The sequence below is a fragment of the Peromyscus leucopus genome, chromosome 1 (genome assembly GCF_004664715.2).
Source record: "Peromyscus leucopus breed LL Stock chromosome 1, UCI_PerLeu_2.1, whole genome shotgun sequence".
Lineage (NCBI taxonomy): Eukaryota > Metazoa > Chordata > Mammalia > Rodentia > Cricetidae > Peromyscus > Peromyscus leucopus.
In genome coordinates, this window is record NC_051063.1 from 128,459,686 (window position 1) to 128,476,882 (window position 17,197).

The 17,197-nt window shown below is 41.0% G+C and overlaps 1 protein-coding gene across 1 annotated transcript in view; it reads right to left on the minus strand.

The window, feature by feature from the left end:
• Positions 1-283: 283 nt before the first annotated feature.
• The window catches only part of Gabrg3 (gamma-aminobutyric acid type A receptor subunit gamma3), a 602,977-nt gene continuing 586,063 nt past the window's right edge, over positions 284-17,197 (minus strand). The window contains exons 7-10 of the mRNA XM_028894674.2: positions 13,326-13,478; positions 6,845-7,041; positions 6,523-6,582; positions 284-1,562 (exon numbers count right to left, since the gene is read on the minus strand). Of these exons, the coding sequence (XP_028750507.1) occupies positions 1,281-1,562; positions 6,523-6,582; positions 6,845-7,041; positions 13,326-13,478 (692 nt within the window). The 3' untranslated portion in view covers positions 284-1,280. The remainder of the gene's footprint in view (positions 1,563-6,522; positions 6,583-6,844; positions 7,042-13,325; positions 13,479-17,197) is intronic.

Below are 17,197 nucleotides of genomic sequence, written 5' to 3' on the forward strand. Positions count from 1 at the left end.
CTGTAATAACGCCAAGATACTGACTGCTGAGGAGTGCCAAGGTCTGCTTGTCCCCAACAGAGGATACTTCAAAAGGGTCACGGACCTCAAGTGTGCAAGAGCATCTGGTCATAGCAAAGAACTAATATCAAGAAGCAAATTTGCGTTATAAAAATATCAAAAGAGAACTGATTTTTTTTGTGGGGGGAGAGTTCTTTGGGATTTTGCTATGTGTCCATATTTCAAAGTATAAAATAATTTTTGCTCATCAAAATGTATAATTGAAGATAACCATTACCCATGGTTTTTTTGCATCTAATGTTGGTTTGGCTTGAATGTTAAAGTTCATGATTAAATACTTGTCTACATTATTTCACACTCTGGAATACAGTTTCAAAACAAAGGCCTATCCATGTTGCATGTCTTTAGAGGATGAAGATGGTTACTGAACCCCTAACAATAATATAAGCTACACTCTTCATTTGCGACTGAGACTTGGTCCTGTAAAACACAGTTCTTACAGAAATGCTGAATTGAAACCCAACTGGTCCAGGTACCCAGTATACAAATACTGATGTAAGAAAGTTACTACTTTGTAAGATTTAGAGACAAATAGCAGTGTGGTCTCAGCAACAAGTTTTAAAAGTCACATTTTTTTCCCCACAGATGGAAACTTGTGGCTGATACATATGAGCACCTCCCAGGCAGGCAGGAAGGGTGCCAGTAAGAGGGGAGCTAGCTACGCACAGCAGTGCCTGAGCAAACAGACCTCACAGAAGGGACCGAGGCTGACTGTGGTTCAAGCTGGATCTCGGAGTGAGGTCAGCTCAAGAGCATCTCCACTAAGGAGATGCTGGACACACAGGCACTCATGCCAAGGAGCACAAAGGGAAGATACATGAGGGTGAGGGCCTGAGAGTACCTCTGGATAGTTGTTTGCATGTTTTACAGGTGTCTTTGCATGGTAACTGGCAGCTTCTTGTATCCAAGGCCATTCATAAATACCAAACTACAGGTTGAAGAGGGGGTTAGCAAGAATATCACTTTAGAATGCAATTGCTGTTTGTGTGTGTGTGTGTGTATGTGTGTGTGTGTGTGTGTGTGTGTGTGTGTGTGTGTGTGTGTGTGTGAAATATTTATAAGGAATACTTTCCAGGTACTTCCCATGCTGCTGAAAGGTAACATAACAAACTCGAGTAGTGTCCTTCCCTGCTACTTTTTTGGTTGGTCACTACTTGTCTGGGGATTGGGGAAGGGAAAACATAAATCAAGTACTCTTCAGTCATCCTTCAGAGCAGCACTTAAAGATACAGGTATCCAACCCAATAAACCAGGTTGAACAGCAGGAAGGATGTTGGGAAGAAGACCCGGGAGTATGAGTCCAGCTCTGAGACATCGATGTGGATACGGCCTCTCCTCCAAGAGCCCGACTTGCACTCTTCATAACAGCAGAAGAAGCTCTGGCAGTCTTTGCCATCCAGACACTCATAGACACAGGTGTCCTCGAACTCCTGCCAGTACATGGAATTGTTTAACGTGATCATCACGGGTGGTGGAGGCCTCATATCCAGGAGAGAATAGTTCTGCGGGCACAAGAATAGCACAGAAGTCATGAAATGCAGGTAAGAACAGCCTGAGGAGCATTGAGCTACAGGGACATCTTACATCTGCTACCAGAGAAGAAGGATGCAGGCCATGCTTAGCCCACACTTACCCAGCCCTGGGCACAGCCTGTTCTTTGCACCATGGTAGCTCAGTGAACAAGGAAAACCAGGTTGCAGTTTTAAAACTTTATGCCCTAGATTTTGCATGAAAGGAGAGCCACACATTTTCAAAATGTGTTAACAATTTCAAGTCTCAATTCTCTTACTTTGTAGCAAATATGTACACACCATAGATTGGTTCCTTCAATTATAAAACACATGGATATTAGAGCATGGGAAGACAAATATGGCACCTATTCTGATTAGCAAACAGTAACAGGTGTTATGTGCTGAAATTGTGAGAGAGCGCTGTTACTGTATGTAATCCAGGCAAAGAGAGCCTGAACATATGTAGCTGGAATACTCTCTATTCCCAAGCTGCCCTCCCGCCTTGGAAAAGGCAATATGGGAGGAAAAGGGAGAGTTAAACATTTACTGTTCTTGCAGAACTGGGAGGAATCATCCAGCTTGAGAAGAGGCTTCCAATGGAACCCCCAGGTTTTCAGACAGCTGTCAACCCCTCAAGATCTATTAACCACACTCTACACTGAGTTCCATTAGGGAGAGGCACTTTTAAATCTGACTAAATAGTGGAAGGTAACTGGGAGGATTTACCTTTCGGATTTGCCTGTCTGTTTTTGTTTTTTTTTAAGAAATGCTCTTCTTAAAAATAGACTAGCACCATAATATCAGACATGAGAAGCCCCCTTTTGAGTTACTGAGCAGGTTAAGAGACCACCAAAGCATACAGTCTATTGCTATTGATTTTGTTACCCACAAGAGCTGGAAGATAAATCTGAAGACACTGGTGAAGACACAGTGTACTTCAGACACAGGACCCAGAGGCTCCTGAGCGGGAACTGATCTGAAAGCCTTATCCCTGTGGACCAGCTTTTACGATACCAGAAGGTGCCAGTTGAGCTTCCAAAGGGGGAATTAACCATCAGTTCCACCCAGCTATAATGCCTATGAACCACAAATATGACCAACATGGCATGATAACCCTAATGGTGCAGTGGTGTCACACTTCGGTGAACTTAAGTTCTGCTCAATGAAAGGGAAACCATGTCTGGTACTGGAAACCTGGCCAGTTACCCAGGGCTAGTAAGTCATGGATCTTGGAGGAGGACCTACACCCATCAGTTTATTAAACCAGCATAATCCTTAACAATATTCTAAATATTTGTCCTTGGACCCGCAAGTCAGTGTACTTTTCATTCCTCATCAAGGAAACTTCTCTTTGCAACAGATGAAGCCAATACAGAAAACCACAACCAATCAAGATGCAGAGTCATGGAGCCTAAAACAGATACATCTATAAAACAACTCCTGCATCAAAGACTTGGGGATCCTTGTAAAGGAGGAGGGCAGAAAGAATGTAAAAGCCAGAGGATCAGGGAGTTTGCTGTGAGATTGTGTCTCCTAGTACTCAGACTTGACACCCATAAAGTCTCACCAACATGACTGCCCAAATGTGAGGTGAACAACGCCAACACCAATAGACATGCCAAAGACAATGGTGGGAAGCTGTGAGGCTGCAATGCTACACAAAGAACTACTGGCGAATAAGGAATTCTGAGAGCGGAAGAAATAGTTTCCTCAGATAAGAGCACACCAATTGATTATCCGATGCCAATGGTCAGCCCTGAAATCATACATACAAGTAGCATGATACAGACTGAGCAGGTTATATTTAGGAATATACATGTGTATACATACATATATATACATACGCATACATGCATACATACACACACACACACACACACACACACACACACACACACACATATATATTATGCTGGAACCACAATTAATGATAAAAAGACCATGAATTTGAAGAAGGGAAATGGGTATATGGGGAGAACTTGGAAGGAGGAAGGGGAAGGGAAAATAATGTAATTATATTATAGTCTAAACATTAAAAAGACTAGTCTGGAGTGGAACTTATTGTGTATCCCAGACTGACCTTCCTGCCTTACTCTCCTCAGATCACAGGCCTGTACCAGCACATCCAGCTCTAGAAGCCCATTTCTGAGCTGGATGGTAGGTGGTGGTTCCTTCCTTTGGCTATGGTTGCCACAGTGCAATGAGGTCATTCTGAATTATTAGAGTCTGCGTCAGGCCATATAGAATGTACTCAGCCTTTTCAGAGTCCTTAGAAATGTTCCTTACAGAGGCACTGTCACACTTGTCTGTGTTTAGGGAATTTAATTTGGATGGCTAGAATTGTGACTATGCAGCATTACAAATGGAACAAAAAGGACAGAGTGTTGAATATTCAAAGTTATTCCATGAAGCCCTCTGTGTCCTTGCACATGGAAGCATGTCTGTACCTGTATGTTGGGGAGAGTCCAGCTGGAGGCAGGATACTTTGTACCCAGTTCACTGGGAGCCTTCAGAGCACTGCTGTGGAGCAGCTTCCACAGCTCTGGGGCATAAGCAGAGATGGAAGACTTGCTATGGCCAGCTCTGGTGAGGATGTGCACCATCTAGCCTCATGATTCTGAAGGCCAAGTGTATATCAAAACCACCAGTGTAATAATCTCTGCAATTATTCAGTGTATTTGTGGAACATATGCCTTTCTGACAAGCTCCATTTGGGAAAGTCTATCTTTATTAAACAATAACACTATTAAAAGTTGTCTTACTTGTGTGCTTTGGCATTTTTCAGACAGGCATTTTTCTACTCAGTTTTTTCAGCCCTATATATCACGTAGTCCTTCAGTAATGGTATGAATGTGGGCTTTGAAAGAGGAGACACTGGACTTTGAGGGAAGACACTGAGCCAGGCAGGACATCAGAGATGTTTCCAGGGATAGAGACAAACCACCAGAGATGGTGACTTTGGGGGATACAGGAAAAGCAGCAGGGAAGGTTCTTGGGGCATGAGAAATTTGTATTTCTTGTTATATTTAGGGAAGTGAAGGTCTGCGTTGCTGAGACACAGTAGAAACCCTGTGCAATAGTCTGGAGAGCTCCAGGACTTGACAGTGTGGGAATCTGAAATGAGTTCTGCTCCACAAGACTGAACTAGAACTTAGGATGTGACCAGGCCTCCACGGCTGTATTGTGTGCTGTGTAAGCACTTTTCTCGATGTACCTGCTCATTTTCTCAGACATTTCAAACTATGCCGGAAGAGATTTAACAGATACTTCTCTCAGCGACATCTTTGGCCCAGCCAGTGTCTGACTCCCTCCTCTTTCACCATGCATATGACACAGGCCCAAGTCCTCCAAGGAACACTGGTTTCCAAGTCCTGTGAAGGGCATTAATCTGGCATTTAACAAGTTATGGAACTGAGGCACGGGGCAGTAAGCAACTTGTCTCAACCATATACATGTTCCTGGTTCTGTCCTTATTCCTTGGAGACTCCTCATTTGGGATTTATTATTTCTGGGAGAGAAACAAAATAAGAGTTGAACTGGTGATAATTCTACCCAATGAGTAAATGCTCTCCCCTCCCCTTCACCCCCTGTGACTGTACGAGCCTTAGTTGGATGTCAACCTTAGTGTGCCTTCTTAGCGCAGTGGCACCTTTTGTTGGGAGTTGTCCTTATACCTTCTTTTAGATCATTAACCTTTCCTTTTTGTTCACAGTTTTCTTTTGTGGGGGAGATTTCTCCTGTTATGTGTTAAAGGTTTTTTTCCCCTTTTTCTTGGCAGAATCATTTCTACACCAAAGACATCAATATTTCCCCTCAACGCTCTGGCTTCTGGCTGTGTGTGAAGATGTGCTCATGGGGCCTCAGGCTATTAGCTCTGATTGGCGTCTGTCACCCTGCACCTCACTTCTCCATGGCTTTCTCTAACACTCATCGGCTGCTGGCTGCTCAGGGCTGATAAGATGCTTGCCCACTACTCTTCTGACAAAACCCCCATGAGACATATTTGTAGAGGAAAGATTATATATTTTTTTCTTCATAAAAATAGTTGATATGTACAAAATATAAGGCATTGTTAAGATCCAGGAGCCAGCCATGATGTATAGCTGGCATAAAACATTCAGTGTAATTAGTAAGTGGATATAAGTCGAGGAATGAGAGTCATGATTCCACACAAACATGGCGCATGACAAAAGTGGTACTGAGATCAGTGATTTAAAATAACATTTCTACGTTTTCATTCCAGTTTCCTTCTTATTAGCATCCATAGGGGTTGATTTTCTACACTCAGTTTCACTTGTTGTGAGCATAGAATGAGTTGATATTTAGACATATATTACCTTAGAAGTACTCAAAAGAAAGGGAGGGAGTCATGTTATTTGTGGGGAAAGAGGACGTATGAGCAGGGTGTTCGGGCTAGGAACCAGAGGGGGAAGTGGGGGGAAGAAAAGAAAAGAAAAAATAGTTCATGGCAGTGAAGTAAAAACTAGAATAAACATCACATCACAAGCTGAAGGCCATTGTCCCCAATAGATTTGATAGGTAACTATAGGCATTTCAGATGTCTATAAAATGTGACATACATAACAATTAACATAAAGACCTGGAAGACTGCTACTTAAAATATTAAAAGAAGTTTGGGCTGGAGAGATGGCTCAGCAAATATCATTTAGTTTCTTAGTGTGTGTGAATACATAGAACTTGGATGTTACATTCCAGCTAGAAGCATGCATGCCTCATCAAGGTCTCCATGTAGAAAGGTTAGGATATTTCCCCTACTGTGCAAGAGTTCTAATTTGGTTGTTTATAGTAATTAAAAAAAAACATTTTTAGTGGCTCAAATGCAGCACTCATTTGAACTCAATGCACATATTTACGAAGAACATATCTTTCAATGCAAGCTTAGTTTAGTCAGAATTCCCAGAAATATTGGCATCTGTAAATCTGTACATACAGAGGGTGCTTGTAGGCTTATTCGATCAGGAATCCATCTTGTGGAATCTGGATGTAATAACTGCAAAGAAAAGAAAAAAAAAGAAAGCAGAGTTGAAAAGTGGCCACAGAACTCTGCAGTCTTGAAGGTAATCCCACCCCTAGCCCTGTCAACAGTAGGCACTGACACTGGAGAAGTGAGAGGCATCTCCATCTTATTGCCCCATCTATAATTTTATCTCGATTTCTAAGATCCTTAAGGACATAACAGCATTTCAGCACACATTTACCATACACTGTCCCCTGCTACATCTGAGAAAACCTTGGTGATCCCAGCCACTCACCGATGTCTTCTTCTTCCTGATGGTTGGCTTGCGACAGCTGGAGTAGTAGTTGAGGGTGGCGTACTCCATCAGCGCAGCGAAGACAAACAAGAAGCACACGGTCACAAAGAGGTCCATGGCAGTGACGTAGGATACCCGAGGCAGGGACTTCCTGGCAATGGTGCTGAGTGTGGTCATGGTTAGCACTGTGGTGATGCCTGCAGAGGGGATAGTTGTCAGCATTGGAGGACAGCGCGCCAGACCAGAAGGCCCAAAGTGATGCAAATTAAGAAACGTTTGAGTTTTGACTCTGAGTGCTGTCCCAGGCAGATGATATGCGGCACTTGCCCCATGACACTTGGTTGTGGTAGACCAGCCCATGGTCAGCTGCAGTCAGGAGGGGAGCAACCAGCACCACAACGTGCTATGTGAGTTGGAGGGTGAAGAGGTGAGGCATGTTCAGTGCATATCCCAATTGCATTCAAAACTTCTGAAGGTTATGGGAACATAATACAATTCTGCATCAAGGAATGAAGTGTGACCCTAATTAGTCTTAATAATATAAATCCAGAGTTAGATATTGAGGGTGAATGCTGACAGATCAGAGAAGCAGAGCAGCCAGCCACCAAAGACTTCTTACCTCTACAAAATCTCAGACCGAATGGAGGCAAGATCTTGTCTCTATGAGCCCTGTATTCCTGTCTCCACCTCCCTAGTGCTGGGATTAAAGGAGTGAGCCTCCCATGCCTGGCCTCTATGGATAACTAGTGGCTAACTCTACCCTCTGATCTCCAGGCAGGCTTTATTTGTCAGAACACAAACAAAATATCACACACCAAAGGAACACACGTAAGATAGATTTCAGTAATTCACTGTTTGGCATTTTACCTTTTAAATGTTTTTAGATGAAGATGCAGCCTCTGACTTTCCTGTATATCCTGTGCTGTTCTGCACTCCATGTTTGTCTCCTGTTTCATGCTTTCTGCCTGCTCACTCTGTAAACTCCTGCCCTTCTTTTTTAATTTAAACTTATTAATTAAAATTTTTTCACTTGAAATACCAAACACAGATCCCCCTCTCATTCCTCTTCCCGCTCCTCTCCAGCCTCCCCTCCACCCCAATTCCCTCCTCCAACAGGATAAGGCCTCCCGTGGGGAGTCAGCAAAGCCTGTACATTCAGTTGAGGCTTAACTCCTGCCCTTCTATACTCTGTCCCAGCATCACTCTTCATGAGATGCCTTACCTGAAAACACCCATGGACAAGTTTTCACATTTTCCACTTTTAATTTCTCTGTTGTAATTGTTGTGTTTTGGTAGTTCATACCACATAGTTATTAGTGTTTAGAACACATGAACAAGTTTCATTTGTTCAGTTTGTCTTCTTGTGTCTTATTTTCATTCCTGCTGCTCTGTAAGTGACCTCAACCATTTGTAAAATTCCTTCTTGATTTTTTTTTTTCAGATTTTTAAGGCCCTTGTTGGCACTTGCAGTTACTATGATGTCTTTGATTGCACATCGCTCTGTTAGAATGTCAAGGGTCCTCCAACTAGTGTGGACACAGAATTTATCCCCATTTCAACAAATATAGACAAATTATTCTTCTTTAATTTTCTATGGTTATAATAGAGTTGTCCTAAACATTTCCTTTAAATAGTTAAGGCTTATGTCAGGCTACATTATATTCTCAATGGTTGTAGAATTCAGGTTGAGAGTGTTTCCTTTGGGCCTCTATGGCTTCAATAAGGGTTCACTGTCATTCAGCCTGTGATGCCCTGTAGGAAGGATCATGTCTTTTTCCTCTATTACTTTCAAGGATTTTTCCATTTTTTGAGTTTGGTTATAATCCATTTTAGCATGAAATTCTTTGGCTTTACCTTGTTTAGAATTTACTTAGCGTCATAAATATGCATTTATCTGCTTTCTGAAAAACTGAAGAAATATTTAGCCACTATTTCTTTGAATAATTTTTCAGCATTATCAGTTTCTTCTGGGACATCTATGACAGAAATATTAGATTTTATTCCTTGGTATTTCACAAGCCCTAGGGTCAATGTGTTTCATATTTCTTCACTCTATTTTCTCTCCCTGTGGCACAAATTTTTCTTGATTTACACTAAAGTCCACAGATCTTCTCCCTTGGCATGCTCCATTTGGTGAGTTATTTCTTTTAGTGGAGTATTTCCTGTTCTAAAAGTATATTTGGTTCTCCACTGCACTGATGCGGTCTTGCGGAGCTGTACTCCTGTTTTTATTTACCTCAAGTGTGCTCATCAAGGAGTGTTTGTGCTGCTATTTCAGAAGCCGGTTCAGATAACGTTAACATCTCTGCCACCTCCAAATACGCATGCTTTATGGTATAATCTGTGACTTTTGATTGTATTTTGGGTATTTGGGGAATTAGCTTCTGTGATTAAAAATATTCTAAAATAATTAAAAGTTGTCATAATTATAACATATTTTGTCAGAAACCATTAATACAAAGACTCTTCATACAGTGAAAACTTCTCCTAGCCCCATAAAATTTAACCAAAGATAAATGGGAAGGAATTTGTACTGAAGAAAACACCATCATTATATATAACCAGTAAATTTTCATGGTAGTGGATCTTGTCCAATAATATGAAGTACATATTTGTTCAAGTATATTTTGTGTCCCCAAATTCCTGTTTTCTTCATTAAAACTTTTTGTTTTTTGAGAATTTTTTATGTAATCCAATATTAAATTCCGAAGTTTTCTTCTAGAAATTGCACACTTTTGACTTTACACTCTAAGTGTGTTCCATGTAAAACTAATTTTTGTATATGTAGAGTCTGTGCCAGATTTACTAGCTTCAGGGTTCTTTACCATCAAGCAGAGACATAACTCATTAGTTCATTTTGTTGTCACTGTGATTAAATATCTGGCTCACACAACTTAAGGGTATAAGGAGTATTAATATGTCATGGCAGGAATGGTGTGGCAGCCAGAGCTAGGTTCGTGAAGGTGGGAACTTGTTACATGGTCCGTTCACACCTTAGCAGATGAGGAAGCAGGGAGCTCTGTGAAGCTAAGCTAAGCGAGGCTTACCCCTCCAACACCTGCCCTAGCTAAGACTCATGCCCAAAAGTCTTTGAACTTCCCCAAATAGCACTGCCCTCTGGACATTAGACCCAGTGGGGACCTTTCACAATGGAATCACAACAGGAAGCATGTTGTAGAGTTCCTTATGTGGACACTGAACATGAAACAGAGAACGAGGCTGGATCTAGAGTTGGGTGTAGCCTTCAGAGGCCCATTCCTGGCAACCTACTTCTAGCAGTCAGACCTCTCCTACTAAAGGTTTATGACAGTAGCACCAAAGAGAGAACTCTTAAATCGTGGTTCACAGGCAGCATTTCAGATTCAAACCACAGCACGTGAAGAGCATTGTTATCTATATAATATATATTATGTGTGTATGTGTACTATATTTTGCTGGGTTTTATGTTTTTATTTGATTACTTGTGGTGGTTTGCATCAGAATGGGCCCAATAGCTCATATGTTTGAATACTTGGCTCCCAGTTGGTGGAACTTTTGGGGAAGGATTAGGAAGGATGGCCTTGCTGGAAGAGGTGTGTTACTAGAGGCAGTCTTTGAGGTTTCAAAAGCCCTTGCTATTCCCAGTTAGCTCTCTCTGCCTCATGCTTATGAATCAGGATGTAAGCTCTCATCTACTCAATAAATTGCCTAGACTTCTCCTGAACTCATCTATAGCCCAGTCTAGTCTTGAACTTATAATTCTCTGCCACTGTGGGAATTATAGGTCTATGCTTCCAGGCTTGGCTGAGGAACCAATTTTTTCATATTAATTATGTGATATAATTAATTTACATTATGTATTTAACAAACCCACAAACACATTATTTATAAATATTCCATTACTAGTACAAATTTTGTAATGTTTGTGGTCTTAAATTATGGTAAGATGTGTGTGGATGCCTTAGAAATATTTATAAGTAAATGTTAGGGTTTTTTTTATCATAAACATAAATGCCTCTTGGTCCTTTAAAATAATATAGAACAAATGTGGGCAAGTCTTAGTGATTAAAAGTTAGAATCATTTTTTAAAATGTATTTAAGTGATGAATTTAGGCCATAGCAAGTTAAACATTTACTTAAAAAACTATTAAGAATCGATGTAACATGTTTTCTATACATGCTATAGATAAATAGATATACACAGGGGAAGCATATATTCTAGAGAATTAAAAAGCCAAATAGAGTATGACATCAGATTCCTCATCTAGCAGGATCTTCGGGTTTTTTTTTCATTTTTTAAAAATTTTCTTTTTATTTATTCTTTGTGTCTTTTCACATCATGCATCTTGATCCCATTCATCTCCTCATCTCCCGTCCCTTTGTATCCACCCTCTGCCCTTGCAACCTCCCCCACAAAATAAAATAAAATAAAATTTAAGTGAGGAGAGAGAAAAAAAAAAGGAAAAATCTCCCCATGGAACCTGTAGTCACACAGTGTACCATTTAATCCATACATCTTTACTTTCAAGTGTTCATTGCAAAGAGTCATTGGTCGGGTTTGAGGCCCCAGGTTTATGCTACACTATCTTTGCTAGGCCCTCACTGGGACTCCTCTTGGTTAGTCTGCTGTTGCCCTGTGTTGTGGAAATCCTGCAGCTTTGGGTCCATAGGACCAGCCTCTTCACGTGTTCCAGCAGATCATAGATGGGGCGGGCCAACTCATAACCCCAGCTTGGGCCTGGGTAGTTGGCAGGGTTGTTCAGCCCACCAGCTCTACCCCATCCCTACCACTAGGTGAGCTCTCCAGCATTGCCAGGGCTAGTTCACTCTATGAGCAAGGAGCAAGGGGTGGAATCACTTCTCCTGTTTTCATGCACTCAGGGCCTGCTCACCCACATCTACCCCACAACCATCAGGGCCAGCTCTACTGTGTTGCCTAGAGGAGGTGCATGAGTCACTCTCCCAAGAGCTGAAGATGGTGAGGGGCAGGAACAGCTCTCCCACACTTAGGACCTCAGGAGCAGCTCTCTCCTGACTGCCAAAAATGGTTGCAGTGGTGGTGGGGGGGCATGTTTCCCTCACTCAAGACACCATAAGGCAGATGAGGGGTGGGGCCAGAGCTCCCATGCTCATGTTCTCAGAGCTGAGCTCACCAAGTGAACAGGGTCAGCTCTACTGTGATGCCCAGGCAGGGTACAGGGGCAGCCTTCCTGAGTGCTACAGCTGGTGAGAGGGGTGGTCAGCTCCTTCACCTGCAGCAGGTGGTGAGGGGAAAGGGTCAAGGGGGGATATCTCCCCCTTGCCCATGCTGCCACATGACAGACAAGTAATGGAACTAGCTTTCCCACACACCCTTGGAGCTGGCTCACCTATCCCCCTCCTTCCCTGCCCCCAGCTGCCAAGGTACAGTGCAGGGCCTAGCAGGATCTTCAAATTAGTCAATTTCACGCTTTCAATCAGATTTGGGACCATGGCAGAACTTGTCATGTAGTAGAGTCTCAAAAAAAAATAATTTAATGTCTTTGGAAGATGTAAATACTTTATCCTGTTATTTTAAACTGTGACAGTTTGCAAATATGAATGGTAGATGCTCATGATAAGTTTAGACGTGCTCTTATCCAGAGAGCTTGGTCATGGTGTGAAACTCTTGCTCTTGGGCTCTGAATTTCCAAAACCTTCAAAGACAAATTAGGAAGTAGAGTGTGTCTGAGGCCTGAAGCAGGCTTCACAGTTTATTCTGGCACTGTGGAAGCAAATCTGAAAGTCTGCTTTAGAGACAGGCTGGAGGGACGGTTAGGAGCGTGTGCACTAAGACTCCAAATTGGATAAGATTGGGTCCTGTGGCCAAAATAAACCACAATTCACTGAACAAATAGGTGTTACTGTGTGACAGCTGACAGCTGAGGGCAGTACACCCTTAGTGGACACTGAGGATGCCTTCTACTAGACAGCACCATTACCGTTGCAACCAGGAATTCTGACGACTAGGCGATCTGTGAATATTAGTGCACTTACATGACAGACCTTTATTCCCCATGCCATAGCCTAAAACAGTTGGGCTGGCAGGTTCTGTTCCATACACCGTGGCCCCTGTCTCTTTAGCTAATGCACCACATCTTGTTTCTTACATGGAGGCCATTCTAAGAGACAACAGAAACAAGAAACTTCTCTAATAGTGAAGAAGTAATGAGGATTTGAACAATTACATTCTAACAAGTGAATTTTATAAAAATTAAATATTTGAAGCTTCCTTGGAAGAAAACTGCCTATTCTTCTGATGCACACTTTGATTGAATAAAATGTATTGAGAGAGAGAGAGAGAGAGAGAGAGAGAGAGAGAGAAAGAGAGATAGAGCACTAACTTGGATACTGAGAAAAATTCTAAGCCTGATTCACATAGCTCTTAAATTAACTCTATTTGAATTCTCTTTAATTGAAGGCATTTTGCAAATGTTTCTGTATTAAAACTGCACAAAATGGTGGATGAGATTTTGCAACTTACCTAATGTTGTTCTTGCTGGTGTCGCATCTTTTTTTATCCAAAACGACACCCAGGACAGAACCACAGTCAGTATGCAGGGGATATATGTCTGTATAGTGAAGTATCCCATTCTTCTACTCAGTTCAAAGTAGATAGTCATGACAACATAATCACCTGTAATAAAATTGTCCCTGAATCAAGATGATGTTCATGGGTTAAAACAGTGTGGGAACTGATTTATAATCTAATTTTCAAACTAAATTTCTTGAATGAAAATTACAAGTACTGCAATACCAATTGGAAAAAGCATCAAACTCTGGTACTCTTGAACTGTATCCTGCCTGTGACCTTGTAAACATTTTTAGTGTGTGGGTGTAAAGGGCACACTAACATATGTTTATAGGTAAGGGGACAGGCATGCACATCTACTCAATGACAGGAAATTTGATAAGGGATGGTTGCTAGAGACCATGCGTATGCTGCATAATTATGTCAAGAGTCACAAGAAACTTGAGCCCCCAAACAGATCTAGGCCATTCTAAGACTTTGTGTCTTTAATAACAGCAGACATTAAGCTTCTCCTTTTTCATTTGTAATCATTTCATTATTTTTAGAGAGTGGTGCATGGTCAAATGTTGTGCCATTGCAAGGAGAAGATACATGTATCTCTATATGAAGTGTGCATCGCATGTCTTCACCATCCTGTCTTCATAGTCACTTAAAACAAAGCGAAAGCATTGCATATCTTAAAGGAGAAGCACACGATAACTTTACTAAAATCTGGTTTTACTACATGTCTGAAGCCATGTTTAATCTTAAAGTAATAGTAATTAGAATAAATAAAACATGAGAACATTTAAGTATATCAACCATGTAAAAAGTTAATTAGCTAATATGGTTATATTAAGATTAAGTTCTAGAAAATCTTTAGAGTAATTATTTGGATTACTAAGTAGCTATTATATACTTACCTTTTAAAATATATTTTAATGTTTAAATATTAGTGAAGATCTTTTCCTTTCAGATACAACATCTATATACACATTTAAATTGCAGACCTTTATGTTTATAACTGTTTATACCAGACATAGCAGTCCTGTGTTGGTTCCTAACTGAACAAGGGCCAACAGCACGGAATGATGCTACATAAAACTAGCATGGAATTCTGGCTTCAGATACAAAGTCTGAAGAAGCAGGGACTTGTACTCTTATTTTAAAAACAAGAAATAGGCATCAATACACACACTGAACATCACCATATTGGTGGTTTCAAAAGGGAAATAAGATTACAGGGGAGGCCACCATCCTAGAATCTTAACGACTGAGGATCTCCATCTGGAAAGATGCAGAAGATGAGATGCTCACAGGAAGATGCAGAAGGTACAAGAGGCTGGAGGTCAACAAGACACTGGTATTTGAAGACAATTTATGGAGGCTTAATGAAGAATAGCAAGAGTGAGAAGCTCCCAAAGGCAATAGACCTGCTGAGGTTGGTCAATAAGACCCTTTTCCTCCAAGTTTCCACTTGGTTCTAGATGAGAGGATCTGAGGAAGCTCCCAGCATGCACTGTTTGTCAGAAGTGTAACCCTCATAAAATTTTCCTAGTCCTCTTCACACTGTCAAGTTTACTAAAACCAAATAAATTCAGACAGACTTTCATGGCTATGAAAGCATAGGAAGATTTGATGACTAAATGCAGCGTGATATCTGTCCTCATTAAAAGGGAGACTGTGGAGAAAAACAAGGAAACCTGGTCATTATGGTGTTTACTTAATGACACTGAATCAACATTAGCTCATCTGGTTTTCAAATGTGCTACAGTTATTTAGAAAAGTGAGGAAACTTGAGTCTGAGGTGCCGAAGAACTCTATGCTATCTGCATAATATTCCTGTAAATCCAAAAACATCTACAGTAAAATACCCAGTGTTTAAAACTATAGCCTGCAACACAGAGATACAACCATTTATTAAAGATTGTTCAAAATTCCAAGATTTTACAAACATTTTGTTTGGCTGAGACCAGTCCTTTCATGATTCATCTGTCTGAATTAAGCATCTGCTGAAATAATGAATGGTGAAGTGGGTCAGGGGATGATGTAATCTAGTCTTAGCCAATTGGAGCAACCTATTCACTTGTCTATAGTGATTGCACATTAACAACCTCTACTGAACCCATAGAAGATATAAGTCTCATGACAAACTAATCTAAATTTTGAAGATAGAAACTGTTGTCAAAAAGCTGCCTCTAAGCACTGCTTACCTGGGAAAAATACAACCAAACATGATAGTATCCGTAATTATATGCAGCATAAATTTGCATCTAACTTGCCAAATGCCAGTTGTGAGGTGTCATGAAAGTTGAAGCTCCTTTGTGGCTACAGTTTTCTATCTCCTTCCTCCTGTAGTTTTTTTTTCTCTCAAGAGAACTACCAGATTTTCCAAAGAAAGATTATGAAAAATTTGAAAAGAGCCACCCCATGGAGTACCGTGAGAGAGCAAGAAAATCTATGCCTGCACCTCTACATGATCCATGAAACATGTTTCGATGTATAGGAGCAAGGACAGCAAAACTCATTTACTGAGCCAGAGGTGGAAACCTACCACAAGTATAGGCTACCGGCATCTGGAAAAGATGGAACACTCTGTGATTGGGGAGAAGCGAGAATATCTGGCAAGCCAAGCATTACATCTCAAGGAGGAAAAAGACTAATTTCAAGGACCAGAACCACAGCCATAAATCCTTGTAGCTGAAGTTTTCCTGTGTCCTGCCTAGTCTGCATCTGCTCAGACCCAAGTAAACACACAGAGGCTTATATTAATTAAAACTGCTCAGCCATTAGCTCAGGCTCACTACTGACTAACTCTTACACTTAAACTCAGCCCATCTCAGTTAATCTGTATGTCATCACATGTTCAATGGCTTTTCCTGTGTGCCATTACATGCTGCTCCCTGGATGGCAAGCTGGCATATCCTAACTCAGTCTTCCTCTTCCCAGCATTCTCCTTGTCTGCTTATCCTGTCTATACTTCCTCCTTGGCTACTGGCCAATCAGCGTTTTATTAAACCAGTGTACAAAAGCATTATTCCACAGCAAATCCTCCCTAAGACTGGGTCTTTGTTATAGCAAAAGATGATATCTCATTTCCTCCGCGCTCCATTTCTTCCGCGCTCCAACACCCATAATAACAAACACTATTGAGGACCAGGAGTGAGAACAAGGTGGAAACAATGTAAATGATGCTGTCTAAGAATAGCAGAAAGGAAGATCCAGAGGCAAGTGGGAAGCAGGGCACAAAGATGGCCTGGCATTTTAATAAGCTTTTATTTTATTTGTGCATGTGTATATGACTAAAGGCAGTTGTAAGATGTGTGGCATGTGTGTAGGGAGCTGAAGTCAGGTCCACTGTAAGAGCAGCATGCAGTCTCAACTGCTAAGTCATCTATGCAGCCTCTGACCTAACCTTTCACTAAATGTGCTAAAAAGCTCTCACACTGAAGGCTGTTCATTTCTAAGCATATAATATGCTTTTCTCAGTTTCTGCTTTAGTATAAAACATTCATAGCTTACAGATTAAATTATAGTACATACAACAATTCAAGAATAGCAATCTGAAGAGACAAATCAATCAGCTGAACCAGAAATAGGCATGGAAAAACATAATTAAAATAATTGCTTCATACAGTAAACATTCCAATGGAGAAGGTAGATGGCATGAAAGATAAAAATAGGTCAGAAAACATTTTAAGAAACAATCAAAAAGAAATGAAAGAAATCCAAAGACCCATACAGTAAGAGAGATGAAGCAATTCATTGGCTGAGCATAACCAAAAAAAGCACCACTAAAGAGGTGAATTGAATTATCCACTATCAAACACAAAATGGAATTTGAG